The sequence below is a fragment of the Ruditapes philippinarum genome, unplaced genomic scaffold (assembly GCF_026571515.1).
Source record: "Ruditapes philippinarum isolate M1 unplaced genomic scaffold, ASM2657151v2 ctg16996_1_1_1_1, whole genome shotgun sequence".
NCBI lineage: Eukaryota > Metazoa > Mollusca > Bivalvia > Venerida > Veneridae > Ruditapes > Ruditapes philippinarum.
The window spans coordinates 1-15861 of record NW_026863873.1 but is presented as its reverse complement, the minus strand read 5'-3'; the positions used below and the strand labels follow the sequence as shown (position 1 = coordinate 15861).

At 31.7% G+C, this 15861-nt stretch overlaps 2 protein-coding genes across 2 annotated transcripts; both read left to right on the top strand.

The window, feature by feature from the left end:
• The first annotated feature begins 1201 nt into the window (after positions 1-1201).
• Positions 1202-11718, top strand: LOC132723609 (E3 ubiquitin-protein ligase TRIM71-like). The gene is made up of 2 exons (XM_060708366.1): positions 1202-1380; positions 7857-11718. The coding sequence occupies exon 2, from the start codon at positions 7864-7866 to the stop codon at positions 9616-9618; it is 1755 nt and encodes a 584-aa protein (XP_060564349.1). The 5' UTR covers positions 1202-1380; positions 7857-7863; the 3' UTR covers positions 9619-11718.
• A 1791-nt stretch (positions 11719-13509) lies between these two features.
• LOC132723608 (E3 ubiquitin-protein ligase TRIM33-like) lies at positions 13510-15407 on the top strand (the record flags this gene model as incomplete). The annotated part of the gene is made up of 3 exons (XM_060708365.1): positions 13510-13588; positions 14025-15002; positions 15224-15407. Coding segments are annotated over exons 1-3 (1241 nt in total), but the record flags the coding sequence as incomplete, so codon positions are not given.
• Positions 15408-15861: the final 454 nt, after the last annotated feature.

The window sequence follows — 15861 nt, the reverse complement described above, 5'->3', positions numbered from 1 at the left end:
TTTTTTTTTTACACACTTTCTTCTGTAAATGAGAATTTTAATTATATGCCAACAAATGTTAATGAATCAGCCTCAGTTTATTCAAATATGTAACATTTAAATTCTTATCTTAACACTGACATTAAGTGTTTAACACTTGGTGTTTACAGGTCACATAATTTAATTTAATACACTTGTTACTATATATAGTAACACAATTGCCTATGATTTCAACTGGTTATGAGTGTCACGTGACCTATTATGAGTTTGCGGCCCGGGGCCGAGAACTAGTTATCAGCCCGCAGAACATGTGCACGTGCACAAACTGAAACAATGACGTCATATTTTACGTCATCAAACAGTTAACTGTAAAAGTGAAAGTAGGTTGTCAGCACGAATCGCTTTATTTTTATTATGAGTGCTTTTAAAAGCGTATTTAGTACAAACACATTTTTGTTACTATTGAAATTTGAAGAAATAATACGACAAATTTATTCCGAAATAAAAAGAAAGAAAATAAAACTTGCTTGAGCTTCTAGATTCTACTGCTTTGAAAACACAAACAGTAAACATCTCTGTACAGAACTGTAGAAGAGTAGACAAGAATTTCAACGAAAGAACTTTGTTCTTTTTTTTTTAAAAAAAAATGCTACTATTAGATTTACCAAGTGTATTAAAGACATTAATACACGTCAGAGTAGGGCCGGAAGGTGATAATCGGCCCTGAATTAATAATGGCCCTCGGGCTAAAGCCCTCGGGTCCATTATTCATTTTACGGGCCGATTATCACCTTCCGGCCCTCTCCTGCCGTGTATTAACCTCTTAATGTACCCTAATAAAAACAAATGAATGTTTATTCAATGTTGCTTATTGCTATAAAGAATTATAATTAAACTACATGTACATGTATTATTCAGATCTAAATGAGAAGTTCACAACAAAGGTACAGATATATCTAAGACTAATAATTTTTGACACTGCAGAATTTACATGACTTTCCGCGCCATAAGTAGCACCTAATTTCATATTAAAGGTTTTGATTGATCACATTTGATAAAAAAAAACGAGTAACAATCTTATAACAGACAATTTTATTCGTTGCTAAGTACTTGTTTTCACCTCGGCTATTTTTAGAATATCGGTTTCTACGGGAAGTGACGTCACGCCGACCTTACCAATACGTGTAATTTTAGAATTAGTTAGCGAGAGGAGTCAGTAAATGTGTAGGTTTAACTACTTTTTTAATAACCCTTATCAACTTTTCGCATTCTTTACAGGTTTCCCCATTTCTATGTTTTTATTTATATTCATGTGGACTGTCTAATCTGTGAAGCGTACACAATACACAAGCGATGTGTGTTAAACATTTGGAATAGGCTGATGCTTAAATAAATATCAAGGTAAGTTCAACTTTTTTAACAATACTATATCCGTGTGAATAATCTTTACTGTTAGTAATGTAAATCGTATTTTGGTGTTAATTGGGAGTAGCCTACTAGATATAAATGTAAAACAAATGGTGGAACGACCTACTGACCTCCAACTTTGTTTATAAACATTTCATAACTGTCGACCAAAATGAATTTCTTTCAAACTGTGTTAAATATGGCAAGCCAATACTCGATAGCTAGTACATCTAGTACCATACCATAGGTATATGGAGAAACTAGTTTTTTAAATGAGGAATTTGTTGATGAATAAGATATCGTCCATTGACCTTTTCGAACACCTAGCTAAACACCGTTATCCGGTACGTTACGGATTTAATTACACCAAAATGAAGTGCATAACAGGATTACATGATATTTCTATTTTTCTATAATTATGTTACCGTTTAGGGTGAAAAAACTGATGTGTTTGAAAATTATCAATATTCCTTTAATGTCTATTGCCAATTAAAAAAAAATGTTTATAACGAAAGTCGATAAATTTAAAAGAGTCGTAGTGTCATCTTCCATAATAAACATATATATTTTCTGCGTAAACTTGGGTATTTGCTTTATTTTTGTATGGAATTATTCATACAATGATATGTAATAATTTTCTTACAAAGAAATAAATGTTTTATTTCACTTTAATTAAAAAAGGCCAAAAACATAAGAGTTCATTATTACACTCCATTAGGTGAATTCCACAGACCTATGTACATAAAGTACCGGAAAGCGGCGTTACAGTAAGCTAGGATTTCGAATCAGTAAATCATTTATATTTTAGTAATTCTGAATTGAATGACAGCAGCCCTAATGATGTAATTTATTTTCAGAAGAAAGTGATGATAATTTTGATGATGATGATGATGATGATAACGATGATGTGAATAGACATTTAGATTGTTCTAATGATGAATCTGTAAACCAACAGTCTGAAATAGAGCCAATTTATGATAGTGCACCTTGTGATAGGAAACATGTGTTTCAGCAAAATTTTAAATCAAATACTTAGACACAGTTACAGTTCTTTTGCACTGAACTTTTATTTAATGAAATATGTCTACCTACACAGTTTCTTGTTGATACCTCTTAGAGTTTCAGAGCTATGTCCCGGACAAAGTTCAATGTGTAAAAATAAACAAAGGGCAATAACTTTAAAAGTAGGCAAGGAAGAGTGATGGTTCTTTTGCAATGCACTTCTATCCGATGAGAACTATCTACCTATAAAGGTTCATGTTGATATCTCTTAAAGTTTTAGAGTTATGTCCCGGAAAAGAAAATCGGACGTACGGAGGGACAAGGCGGTTACTATACGCTCACCCTTTGGGGAGTATAAAAAACCGTATTCTATTAAACTGTTAAAAGAATTGTAAAATTATACGTTTTAAGTTCAATGCCATTAAATGTTTGGTTGAAATATATTTTCTATTTTGAAGAATAGCCCCCTCATCATTGCAACTGCAACTGGTAGTATGACTTAAACTAGAGGATGTTTTTGTCATAAAAACATTTGTTTCTCTCATATGTAATCTCAGGACTGGACAGCGGTATGTAAATCCATCCAGCAGTTTGATCTATGAAAGCAGCACAAAATGTTTGTATTTGTAGCCTTGGAGGCTATTTTGTTTTGTGAAGTGAAAAACGACAGCAATTTTCACAACTAAGTTTGTTGTGATCACTCCTGTGAAGTTTCGTCTAAATCCTAGTTTGACCTATGAAAGCCTGACAAGATTTTTTTTCTATGATAGCTCTGGCAATATTTTTGTGCAGTGAAGCTGTACAAACTTATAATATAAGTTTGGTACTGATCATTCCTGTAAAGTTTCATTGAAGTTAAAGTCAAAAACAATATTTTGGAAAACATAATATATTTTACTATAATTATTGCCGTTCCTGGACGGCGATATTTACAATTAACAAGATTTGAACAGTTCTACCTGTACACCGCTTGTCTTTAGCCAATCAAAGCGATTTACTCAATATCACATGATAAAAAATTGGACGTCAAAAAACTTAAATGGGAGATGCTTAAATGGACCTCGCCCAATCGCCATGTAAAATACCATTATCAACGTACGAACTTAGTACCAGTCTTAAGTCTCTTGCAGGATAAACACAGGAATTGGAAATAATTTTTGCTACATGCCATTTCTGATAAAAGTTGTCTGTATGTAGTAAATGTTGTCTTTATAAGAGTATATTTTGTTAAACTGGCACTTAAAGAAATAAACTTTATAAATGCTTTTTTCCTAGAGAGTTCAATACTATGAGTGTTTTTATTGCATCATGCCTTTAATATATAGCAGGTCAGTTATAGTCCGTTCCAGAAAAAAACGTAAAACAGTCGACAGAGTATATTTAAAGAATGTTCACATATACAATTTTAATGTGAAGCAAGCATAAACTGTTGTTTATTACTCAAGGAGCTACTTCTTTTTGCGATTGATGCACTTATTAAGTAGCGCATATAGTCTAACTTATTGTAGTACGAGTTAAGTTACTGTGATATTCTTCTCATGGGCAATACTGAGTATCTCCTACATTCTGCATGACCCAGAACAAAAAAATATCTCAGAATCTAACTGAGCGGACCAAGAACGGAATGATAGAGTAAACGGAGTATTTTTTTTGGCTTTATGTGTTGACCACTTACAATACAATATTAGGCAAGAAATGAAATATTATTTCTATATCCATGACTGAAAAGCAATTACAAGCATTTTTGGAAATGTTTATACTTGTTAAATAATTATAATACGTGTTTCTCGATTTCAATTATTCTAAAGTAACAGTGACCTTGACCCTTAGTAGAACGCCTAAATGTATGTCAATTCAAGGTCTCAATATATGTATGCTATAGACTAAATTTAATTACTGCTGCACCAGTAAAATATGTTAAAATGGAAATGACTGAGCTGATAATTTCAACCACTGGAATAATAAATTTCACCAATGCGCAATATCAAGAAGAATTTATTATTATAAGAAAACAGTTCCATTATGTAGCACAGAATGTGTATAACAAAAGCTGGATGTGGTACTGTTTGCTTGACTATTAACAGTGATTGATAGTAAAACGTCGAGCGTATGGATAATGTAGAAATTTTGAATTTGAAAAGGGCCATCATTCTACCAAAGTCCATGTAAGAGTTATGGGCCTTGGATAGTGACCTTTTTTACTTGAACATAGGTGTGAAGTTTCAATCCATTCCCTTTAATGGTTGGGGTGGTTCCAATTAGCACACAAAAATTATAAAAATAGCCTGAGTGAGTACAATCTTCAAATAGTCAGGCTAAAACCATCCAAGGTGTGCTTTTCAAAATATTTTCATAAATATATATTCTTCATTCTGCTATTAATTTAATAAAACATTCAGGAATACAACATTTAGAGTTTAGTGGACCTTTCTTGTTTTAGAATTATGTTAGAATATTATGTTTTAACATTATTATAGAACGTTTGACAGACAATTTCACAATTTAATTTAAACTTCAGTAGTTAACTTTACACACCAATCTCTATTTATTCTTTATAGGCTATGAGCGAATGGATATATAATTGTGTGTAATATTAGGAGTAAACAGATTTGTGACTGTAAAAATAGAAATTGTTATTGTAGAGCATATCGGATAAACTGTTGTTTTCCTCTATGCAAGTCATAGACAGAAGTTTCTTGATCCGCTTCCAAACATAGAAAAATATGTGCAAAAACAGTCTATTCTATTTTGCACGACCTCTCGTTTTCAGATTACTCACAGTTTTAAAACAAAATCAATTGATGACAATTTGTGAGAAGAGTCATTGTCAGAATAGTCTAGTGAATATCTTCAGTAGTTGTGGAGATAAAGTAACATTGCGAAACCTACTTTTCTAATATAAAAGGGGTATAATTTAGCCAATATATCTTCCAGTTAGCATTGACCATTTATCTGGACACATTTTACAATCAAAACCTGTCAACTTGATTAAAGTGTGAAAATTAAGAAACTAAGAAGTATATTTGGAAGAAAAAACAAAATAAATTAATAGCTAGTACTCATTAAATATGCTTCAGGATAAATCATGATAATTAGCATTACACTATTGTATCAACAGTCAGTTATAGGTGATAATAGATTTTAAATAATCCTCATACTCTGCCATTGTATAAATTGTATCAGTTTCATATATGTTTTATAATGTCTTACTAAAACAGCTGATGTTTGATGTTTCTACTCGTTCAAGTAATTTAGAACCTCTGAATTCCCCAATCTTCCAAAATTTGATATTTTTGGGTAGTCCCACAGGCGGTCAGTTTGTAGAAGTTAAGCTGCATATTTCATTTAATTAATTTGTGATTGACCGGCGCCTTTGGGTCAAAAAACAATCACAACCCAGTTCTTTACATAAGCTTGTTTTATACTTAGTTTGATTTCGGTATCTCATTCCTAACTCCAGTAATTTTCCGGAAACCCCTTAACGGACAGACAAACGAATAAACAATCTCGAGTTTAAGACAAAGCAGTCCCGTACCAAAGCTCGGCCTTCTGTCCAAAAATAACATGGCTGACATAACCACTACTGTGAAAAGTTATGCAATGTATAATTATGTACATAGATAATTTAGAATGTAAATGAGTTCAAAGATCAACAAGGCAAAGGCAACGTTAACATGAAGCTTCGCTTTGTTAAAGGTATCTGCAGACCAAAATTAACTCAAATTTTAGGCATTTTATCCTTATTATAATTGGGCATTTGTGTATTTTGAATGATTACTCTTTATTTCTGTAAAACTTGTGATATAATCGGAACAATAAGCTGAATCCTTAAGAAAATTGCAGCGCCATTTCAAGCTATCTTCGAAGTTAACTTTATTTCTTTAAGACTTTTTTATTTTGCACTGTAAGGCTTATCAAATTTTAACAACACTACATATATTTCATCGTTATTCCCGGATAAATCTTTAACCCATAACTGCATGAGCATTTTGTGAAAAATGAATGTTTTCATCGAAAAGTGTCTCGTACAAGTTCAAATTGCTGTAAAACTGTAAAAACTGCTTCAGTACTAATCAAACTAGGCATAATTGTTTACTGGAACATTGCCTTTGTAACAACATGCTCAGTCTTAAATTTCCTGTTACCATTGCAACGAGTGAACATCTCAAAATTGTCAAAATCACTATTTTGAGTTGATTTTCTCCATCAAAATTGATTTCAAAGTAATGCAAATTCTCAATGGATTCAGATAGAGACATTTAATGCTTTTGAGCGTTGGTTACACGTTACCTTATGATCGACCTGGGATCAGTTTTAGCCTCTCAAAAGTCCAAAATTTTCTTGGCGATGAGGAGGACTGCCGCCCCCTTCTAACCGCCTAAACAAAAGGGGGCACATCCTCCTTCTGGCCACCCCCTGATGTACATTTTTGATTGAGGCGTCGCTGAAAAAGTGTTCACTTTTTTATTAACATTTCTCAAACGAAAACATATGTTTGGGTCCTAAACATGACTTTTTTTCACTATTTGAGGCCTAAAAGAGGGTGGGGTCGAAACTTTGTTGTTTCGCGTATATATGAGGTAAAGGGTTAACAAAAATGATGACAAGAACGAGACATTTTTTCACTATTTGAGGCCTAAAAGAGGGTGGGGTCGAAAGTGCGTTGTTTCGGTATATATGAGGAAAAGGGTTAAACAGAGATAATCAAATTTAGATTCACATAAAGAACGTATAATGGATATGTTGCACTGGAAATAGAAACAGATAATACCGTGACTTTGAAATGACACGAAAATGAATGAAAACTTTGTTTGTTACTACAGAAAACTTCATTTATTTTCCTAGTTACTAATGACCGAAGTTAATTCATACCAGCCAGTTGACTATATTCACGGAAAGTCTTCACTGTTATCTTCATAGAAGGGCTTTTGTTCGCTTTTTCATTTTTTGATAGGGGAGGGTTTTATTGGAAGGGTTTTATGCGCTTTTAGACACTCTCACTCCTATAATTATAACCCTTCCCAGACTTTGTATCTATGTGTATTTACCAAATAAAGTTTAAGTTCGGTTAGAGGTACACCATATCAGACAAAAGTATGATCAAGGCCCTAACAGGCCAAATGCAGGTTCAGTAAAATACCACCAATTATTTGTTGAAAGTGAGTTCAAACAGACAGCAGAAAATTCTATAAAGGGAATGATACTCAGTTCCATAAAATGAAACAAATCATTTTGTTAATCAGATCATTAAAGTTAGCTTTTATTAGTAATTTATTGAAATTAACCAGAAATTGATCTTATACCTTTGATTGTGAACTTATTGAATTATTCATTGAACATTGTAACTTAATTATACTTGAAAATGATTGATAATACATGTATGTACTTATACATTAAAATGGAGCAACACACAATATTAGACAGAAACATTCTAGACTAATAAACAGCATATTTTTTGTGTATTTCAGGTAAATAATGGCTGTTCCTGGTAAAAAGGCATCTCAAAATTTCTCATCTACACTATCTCGAGGTGGTGCTGAAGATTTTGACATTTATTGTCAAATATGTGATAGAGATGATATCAGACTTCCTGCCTTTGGTTACTGCGTAGATTGTGAGGAACATCTATGTCAATCTTGCTTCAACACTCACAGACGACCAAAACCACTACGCCATCACCAACTTTTAGATAAAGATCACATGCCACACAAACAAAAACTGAAATCTACTTCAAGTCCACAGACAAGTGATCTTACGAAGCCTTGTACTAAACACACCAAAGAAATGATCAAATTCTACTGTCATGACCATAATACACTTATATGTAGTGTATGTGTGACACTTGAACACTCACCAACATCCTGCCATGTGGACTACATACCAGATATATCAGCACAGATTATAGACAGCATCGAGTTCAAGGAAACTTTGAAAGATATTAATAAATTGACAGATAAATGCTCCCAGATAACAAGTGACCTGAAACAAAAAGTTGCTAAATCAACAACTTCTCTGAAAGATGCTATAGCAGAAATTGAAAACTTCAGAAAAGAGATAAACAAGAGATTAGATGAACTAGAAAAGGAGGTTAAAGATACTGCTACAGCAATCCAACATGACAACAACGAAAAGTTGAAAACAACAGAAACAGCATGTGGTGACATCAACAAATCACTTCAAGCATCAGCTTATACTCTGAAACATCTCAATTCAAACAAGAAAACTGACCAACTGTTTACTGAACTTAAGATAGCTCAGCAAATGATTCAGGATAATAACAATATGATATCACAACTTACAACAATCAATGGCATTGATGACTACAAATTTGAACCAAATCAAGACATCAAAAAAATCCTTCAGAATGAGAAAACTTTAGGAACATTTAGCTCTAAAAAGCTTAAGCACCCAGCTGAACCAAAGAATCAAGGTGCAGTAGCAGCGAAAATGTCTACCCCTAGAACCATTAATGTTAAAACATCGTTAGATAAAGAGGATTGCTGGATTACTAGTATTGCTGTTTCTCCTCAAAATCAATTGTTTGCTATAGATTTCAGCAATGAATTTATAAAAAAGATAGATATGAAAAGTGAACATATCAAAAGCCTAAAGGTTGGACCAGGACCGACAGATCTTACAATAATCACAGCAGATACAATTGCTGTTACATTTCCAGAATTTAAAACAATAAAGTTTTTTTCACTTTCATCAGACTCACATCCACTGAAGAACAAACTGAAGGTAGCTGGACAGTGTTATGGTATCAGTCATCATCAGGGAAAACTGGCAGTAACATTTGAAAAACCTGGTAAACTACAAATCATGGATCTGGAAGGTAATACTGAAATTACAGTTCAAAAAGATTCTAATGGTGACAACATTTTCAGTCAACCTTGGTATGTCACAACAAACAACCATTCAATCTATGTATCTGACTGTAGCAATGATGTAGTTCTACGATTTAACTGGAAGGGAGAGATGATTGGATTAGTAGGAATTGAAGGATCAACTGGTATAACTCTGTTAGATGATGGTTCTCTCTTAGTGAATGATAGAAATAATAAGTGTATACATAGAGTAAGTGGTGACTGTAAAGACAGTAAAACTGTACTGGAGGATTTAGATCATTCACAAGCTTTATGTTGGTGTGCAGAAACCAGTACACTTTGTGTTAGTAGATTTAACAAGCAAAGTGATGATAATTATATCAAATTGTATAAAATGATGTAAAAGACATGGCAAAACATGGCATGTCACTAACAATGCGATAAACACATCAGAAAGGCATCATTCATTGTTCATTGATAGGAATTATTGTAGCATTATGATATCACATTTAACTTTTGTTTTGTTGATTTATGGATGCACAGAGTAACAGATTTTTGTTTACAAAATAAGTAATATGTTTTATAACTATTTTGAAATTGTGAAAAATTATAGCAGAAAACAATTATGTATAATGCAGAATATATATTGATTGACACTAAAATGCTCAAAATACAGAACACTTTAAATGTTGACCTAATACAAATGTTTCTGAACCTTTCCAGACAAAACGTTTTTTGTTGTTTTTTTGTTTTGTTTTTAACAGAAAATATGAAGGTAAAAATATGCTTCAGTGATCAATTTGTAGAATTTTATGTGATATAAAGAAATGATTTTATTTTCTATTGAGGTTTTGATACACAAAAGTAAAATTATAACAAATATTAAGATGTAACATTAATATTGTGATTTTGTATGCAAAAAAATGTATCAATTTTGCACACAAAAAGACAGAAGAAAGAGAAAAAATGAAAATGGGTTTGCAGTATATGTTATATTTTTCACTATGCACTGCCAATAGTCAACATGTATTTTATATTTGTCAATCCCTTGAATTGTTTGCTTCTTAGAAGAAAAACTGATGATAAGAAACAATGGGACAGTATGATATAAAAGATATGGGTTTTTGATGCTTTGTAAATTGTATGCCATGCATCGCTAAATTTAACAATTTTAAAAGAAATTTAAGTATTGTGACTCTAATCATTTTTTTTTCATGTGAAATAAGATTCAGCATTTCTAAAATTGTCATTAAAAATCATTTTAAAGCATAATGCTATAACCAGACCTCAAGGTAATGATAATATTTAAACAAAAAACATTTTCTATAAAAATGTTTTTAGTTTTCATATTTTTAATGCAGACATTTTTTTAAGGCTTAGCATGTTTTCTGATAAAATAAAAATAAAAATAATAATTAAAATAAATATATTAAAGAATGCAAAAACAGGTGTTTTTCAAAAATGTGCATAAAAACATCAATGTTGATGACACTTCTTATTCATAATCTGTTTTTTGCAAACGTTCTATAATTCTAGAAATTTGGATAACCAATAATTGGATGTTCTACACATCAAAATGAGTAAACAGAATTTCAGGAAATCAAACCTTAGTAAAAGTAAATTCAGAGGTTTAGAATTGTATAAATGTTCATACTTCATATATAACTATACAATGAATTAAAGATATACTATGCTCATCCATGAGTAAAATATTTTAATCACAGAAATTTATTGAAATCCATGAAATTCTAACTGAATATGTCTAATATGAATATAAGAATGAATAAACTAGGTATAGGAAGCTGTGGTCCCTATTACATGTCAAGTAAAGTTGGACGTATTTTCTTTAAAAAAATGCCAATTTTTTTTAATGACACTATATTATCATATTGTGACAACCTATAGTGTGGAGGATGTTAACATAACATATCTACTTTGTGTAAAGTCAAAACATGTTTATTTAATATTCACAAAAGCATTGTCAATATTTTCATATATCAAATTTGAGTATAGTATATCTTTAAGCAAAAATTTACTGAATTTATTATTTACTATTTTCATCACCACATTTTGGGGGAAAATTGCATATTTGACTGATATAAGGTAATAATATGTGAGGAATATAAGTGCATTATGATAGCTGTAATGATTTTATCTGTTCATTTGACAACAACTTTCCTGTATATCGTATGAGAGCCCAAACTGTTTTGATTAAAACTATAATAGCCTGTTGGTGGCAACTGCTTATATCCATGCAACCAGTGCAGACCAAGATTAGCCAGTCAGTTAAGCTAACTGTGCCATCTGATCATGGTCTGCACTGTTTACTATTTAGGCAGATGTAATTTCAAAAGATCCCTATAATGATAAATGGTGTTGTCCAGACTGAAAGATGGAAAAGTCCATTTAAGATATTCAGTGTGATAAGGGTTAATAGAAAAATCCCTTTGACAAGTTTAAGACAATATTTTTGTTGTATATAGAATAATTGCATTAAACATTTAAGCAATGAGTTTTATGTTTTTATTTAATTTTCCTGTGCATTGAAATCTGATGGGTAGCAATTTAACTTTAATAGTAAACTATAAATGTTACAAAGAGTTGTCAAAAAAGTGATGTATTATCAAAACCCCACAACTTCTTTTTCTATGCATGACACATGATTTAATGTCAGTCCACTTATCCCTATACTTTAATGTGATCATTTAAGTTAAGTTTGAATAAAGTTCTTCAAGGATTAAAGAGTTTATTAAACACACGAAATTGTTTGACATTTTACATTCAAGGCATTCTTAATCTTAAGTAAGGGCATGATGAGGTGTATATTTGAGACAGGTTTGTAGAGAATTCTGAACGAAGGGTAAAGGACATGATCAGAAGACACAAAAACATACATGAAAAAGTGATTCCAGTAAAAATATTTAGAAATCAAAGTCCTAAAGCACTGCTATACAAAAGTTAGTCAGAAACTCATAAATGCAAGCAGTTTGTTTTTAAAGTTTAATGCAATTGAAATCTTAAGTTGAAATATATTTTGTATTCTGAAGAATACAGATACAGTCAACAGCTTAGTGCCATCACTAGAGTTGTACTCCCTCAATCGTTTAAACTGGTCTCATTGTTTTCATCAGATTGATCCAGTTTTATCTATTTAACATTACTTAAAATCAGAGGGTAACTATATGTAATGTCACATGACAACATTACTTTTCAGCTCCCTGACATTATCAAATGGTTCTTATGCTAGGGTGGAAAAGATTTTTTTTTCAAATAAAGAAGAGATCCATTCATGATATTTGTGAAATTGTTGGGAACATTTTTCATCAAAATTTGAATAGCATCAGTAAGCCTTGAAATGTGGGTTCTTCACACTGACTCGAAATGATTAACATGATTATGAACAAAGCAAGAATATAAAAATTATAAACTTTAATATATTATATTCTGTGACAATTTGATTAATGACATTACATTCTATAACAATTTGATTCATAACGATATGTTCTGTGACAATTTGGATTATGATATTTGATATATTGGGTGGACATTTGATTTATGACAAAATGCTTAATGCTACTCACTCAGATTCACTTTGGAAAAATTGCATGTGGAGAAGTTTGCAATTATTTGTGGAGAAAAATATTGTCATGCTGCTGGATGTGGGAAAACGAACAAAAATTAATCAAGAAAACTTGAGTTATTCAAATATTGTATAAAATTTGTCACACTTTTGTCAAACATGTACTAGACAAAACATAATTATGAATTTCATAGCGAAGATATATGTCATATCAAGATCTATCCTTGGGATTGTGAAGAAGGACATTTTATTTTTGGTATCAACTGATTTGACTTCACATTGTGAACAAGCTATAAAATTCCATTCATGCCAATTAATTTGACTATTTAATACAAACTTGAACATATTAACTAGACTATAGTTTAATAATATCCATATATATAGTCTAGTCTAGTCTATCCACTGATATAAAAACTTTACAAAGTCAACTACCGATTCAAAAGCCAAAACTTGTTCAATATTTGAAGTATCGTGTTGCATGATATAATTGTACACACACAAAAGAGAATTCAATATTTTACATGTTTGTAAATCCATACATGTATATATATATATATATATACATGTATGGATTTACAAACATGTAAAATATTGAATTCTCTTTTGTGTGTGTACAATTATATCATGCAACACGATACTTCAAATATTGAACAAGTTTTGGCTTTTGAATCGGTAGTTGACTTTGTAAAGTTTTTATATCAGTGGATAGACTAGATGGGAATTGATTTGTTAGATAAGAAATATTTACTAAACTTTGTGTATTTAAAATATCACAGCATAAGCAGGATAAATGGTGAGTTTATAATATTATTTATCAAGCTAATAAAGCTCAAAATTACAATATCTTATTTTATTAACATTATAACATTGACCTATAATAACCCAGACAATAATTTTCCTGTACCCCTCCCACATCTTTCCTGATTTTCAATGTAACTTGGTCTAGGGTAGAGGTGAGCATAAAAGATTTTGCTATAATTAATGTGAAATCAGTTCCCTACATGATAAAATAATCTAAAATCATGCTTTCAATATATTACTTGTAGTTTACATAAAAGCTTAGATCAGGTGGTAACATATTATTTTGGGCAATATCACTCAATGTTAAATTTTTTCTGGCAAATTCACTGCTGGTCATAAATAACTGTATGCTATGTGTGTATTTCAGGTGAATAATGGCTGTTCCTGGTAAAAGGCATCTAAAAAATTCTCATCTACACTATCTCAAGGTGGTGCTGAAGATTTTGACATTTATTGTGAAATATGTGACAGAGCTGATATAAGGCTTCCTGCCATTGGTTACTGTGTAGATTGTGAGGAACACTTATGCCAATCTTGTTTCAACACTCATAGGCTACCAAGACCACTATGCCATCACCAACTCTTAGATAAAGATCACATGCCACAACAACAAAAACTCCATAGATCATCGAAATTCACTTCCAGTCCACAGACTGGTGATTTAACAAAGCCTTGTACTAAACACACCAAAGAAGTGATCAAATTCTACTGTCATGACCATAATGCTCTTATCTGTAGTGTTTGTGTGACCCTTGAACATACACCAACATCCTGTCATGTGGACTACATACCTGATATATCAGGGCAGGCTTTAGACAGCACTGAGTTCAAGGAAGCTCTGAAAGATATTGATAAATTGATAAACAAATGCTCTCAGATGACAAGTGACCTGAAACAAATAGTTGCTAAATCAACAACTTCTCTGAATGATGCTATAGCAGAAATTGACAAATTCAGAAAAGAGATAAACAAGAGATTAGATGAACTAGAAAAGGAGGTTAAAGATACTGCTATAACAATCCAACTTGACAACAACAAAAAGATGAAAACAACAGAAACAACATGTGATAACATCAACAAATCACTTCAAGCATCAGCTGATACTCTGAAACATCTCAATATAAACAAGAAAACTGACCAATTGTTTGCTGAACTTAAGATAGCTCAGCAACTTATTCAAGATAATAACAATATAATATCACAACTACAAACAATCAATGACATTGATGAGTACATCTTTGAACCAAATCAAGGTATCAAGAAAGTCCTTCAGGATGAGAAATCATTAGGAACATTAAGCAGTAAGAAAAAGAAACACACAGCTGAACCAAAGAATCCAACTATTGTAGGAATGAAGTTGTCTACTCCTATTAAATATATCAATGCTAAATCATCCTCAGATAAAAGTAATTGCCGGATTTCTGGTATAGCTGTTTATCCTCAACATCAATTATTTGCAGCAGATTTCAAAAATCAATCTATTAAAATGATAGACAGTATAAATGGAGATGTTCAAACAATTAAAGCTTGACTCGAAACCCTGGGATATCACCATAGTCACCACAGATTTTCATTTGCTGTTACATTACCAGATAGTAAAACAATACAGTTCATTTCCTTCTCCCAGACTCACTCTCACTGAAGAACAAACTGAAGGTAGATGGAGAGTGTAATGGTATCAGTCATCATCAGGGAAAACTTGCAGTCACATATATAAAACCTGGTAAACTCCAAGTCATGAACTTGAAAGGTAATGCTAAAATTACAGTTGATAAAGATTCCAATGGTGGCAATATATTCAGTCATCCTTGGTATGTCACAATAAACAGTCATTCAATATATGTATCTGACATACAAACCTGCAGTTCTACGATTTAACTGCAGGGAGAGATGATAGGGATCATTAGGAATTAAAGGGACCCAGTGGTTTATAACACTGTTAGATGATGGGTCTCTTTTGTGAATGGTTACACAAGTGATTGAATATACATAGAGTAAGTGGTGACTGTAAAGACAGTAAAATTTACTTGAGGATGTAGTATAGACCTTATGCTGCATGTTGGGTGTGCTGACCTAGTACACTTTGTATGAGTAGAAGAAAACATTGGCATTGATGACAGTGATAGCAATTATATCAAATTATATAAAATGATGTAAAGGACATGACAATATATGACATGACAATAACAATTGTATAAGTGCATCAGATCATCATCATTCGTTCAATACATTACTATAAAAAAATTATTGAAACATTATAAAAAA

Bases quoted from the DNA above. Each gene is read 5' to 3' on its own strand.
- LOC132723609 (XM_060708366.1), top strand. From the start codon at position 7,864: ATGGCTGTTCCTGGTAAAAAGGCATCTCAAAATTTCTCATCTACACTA.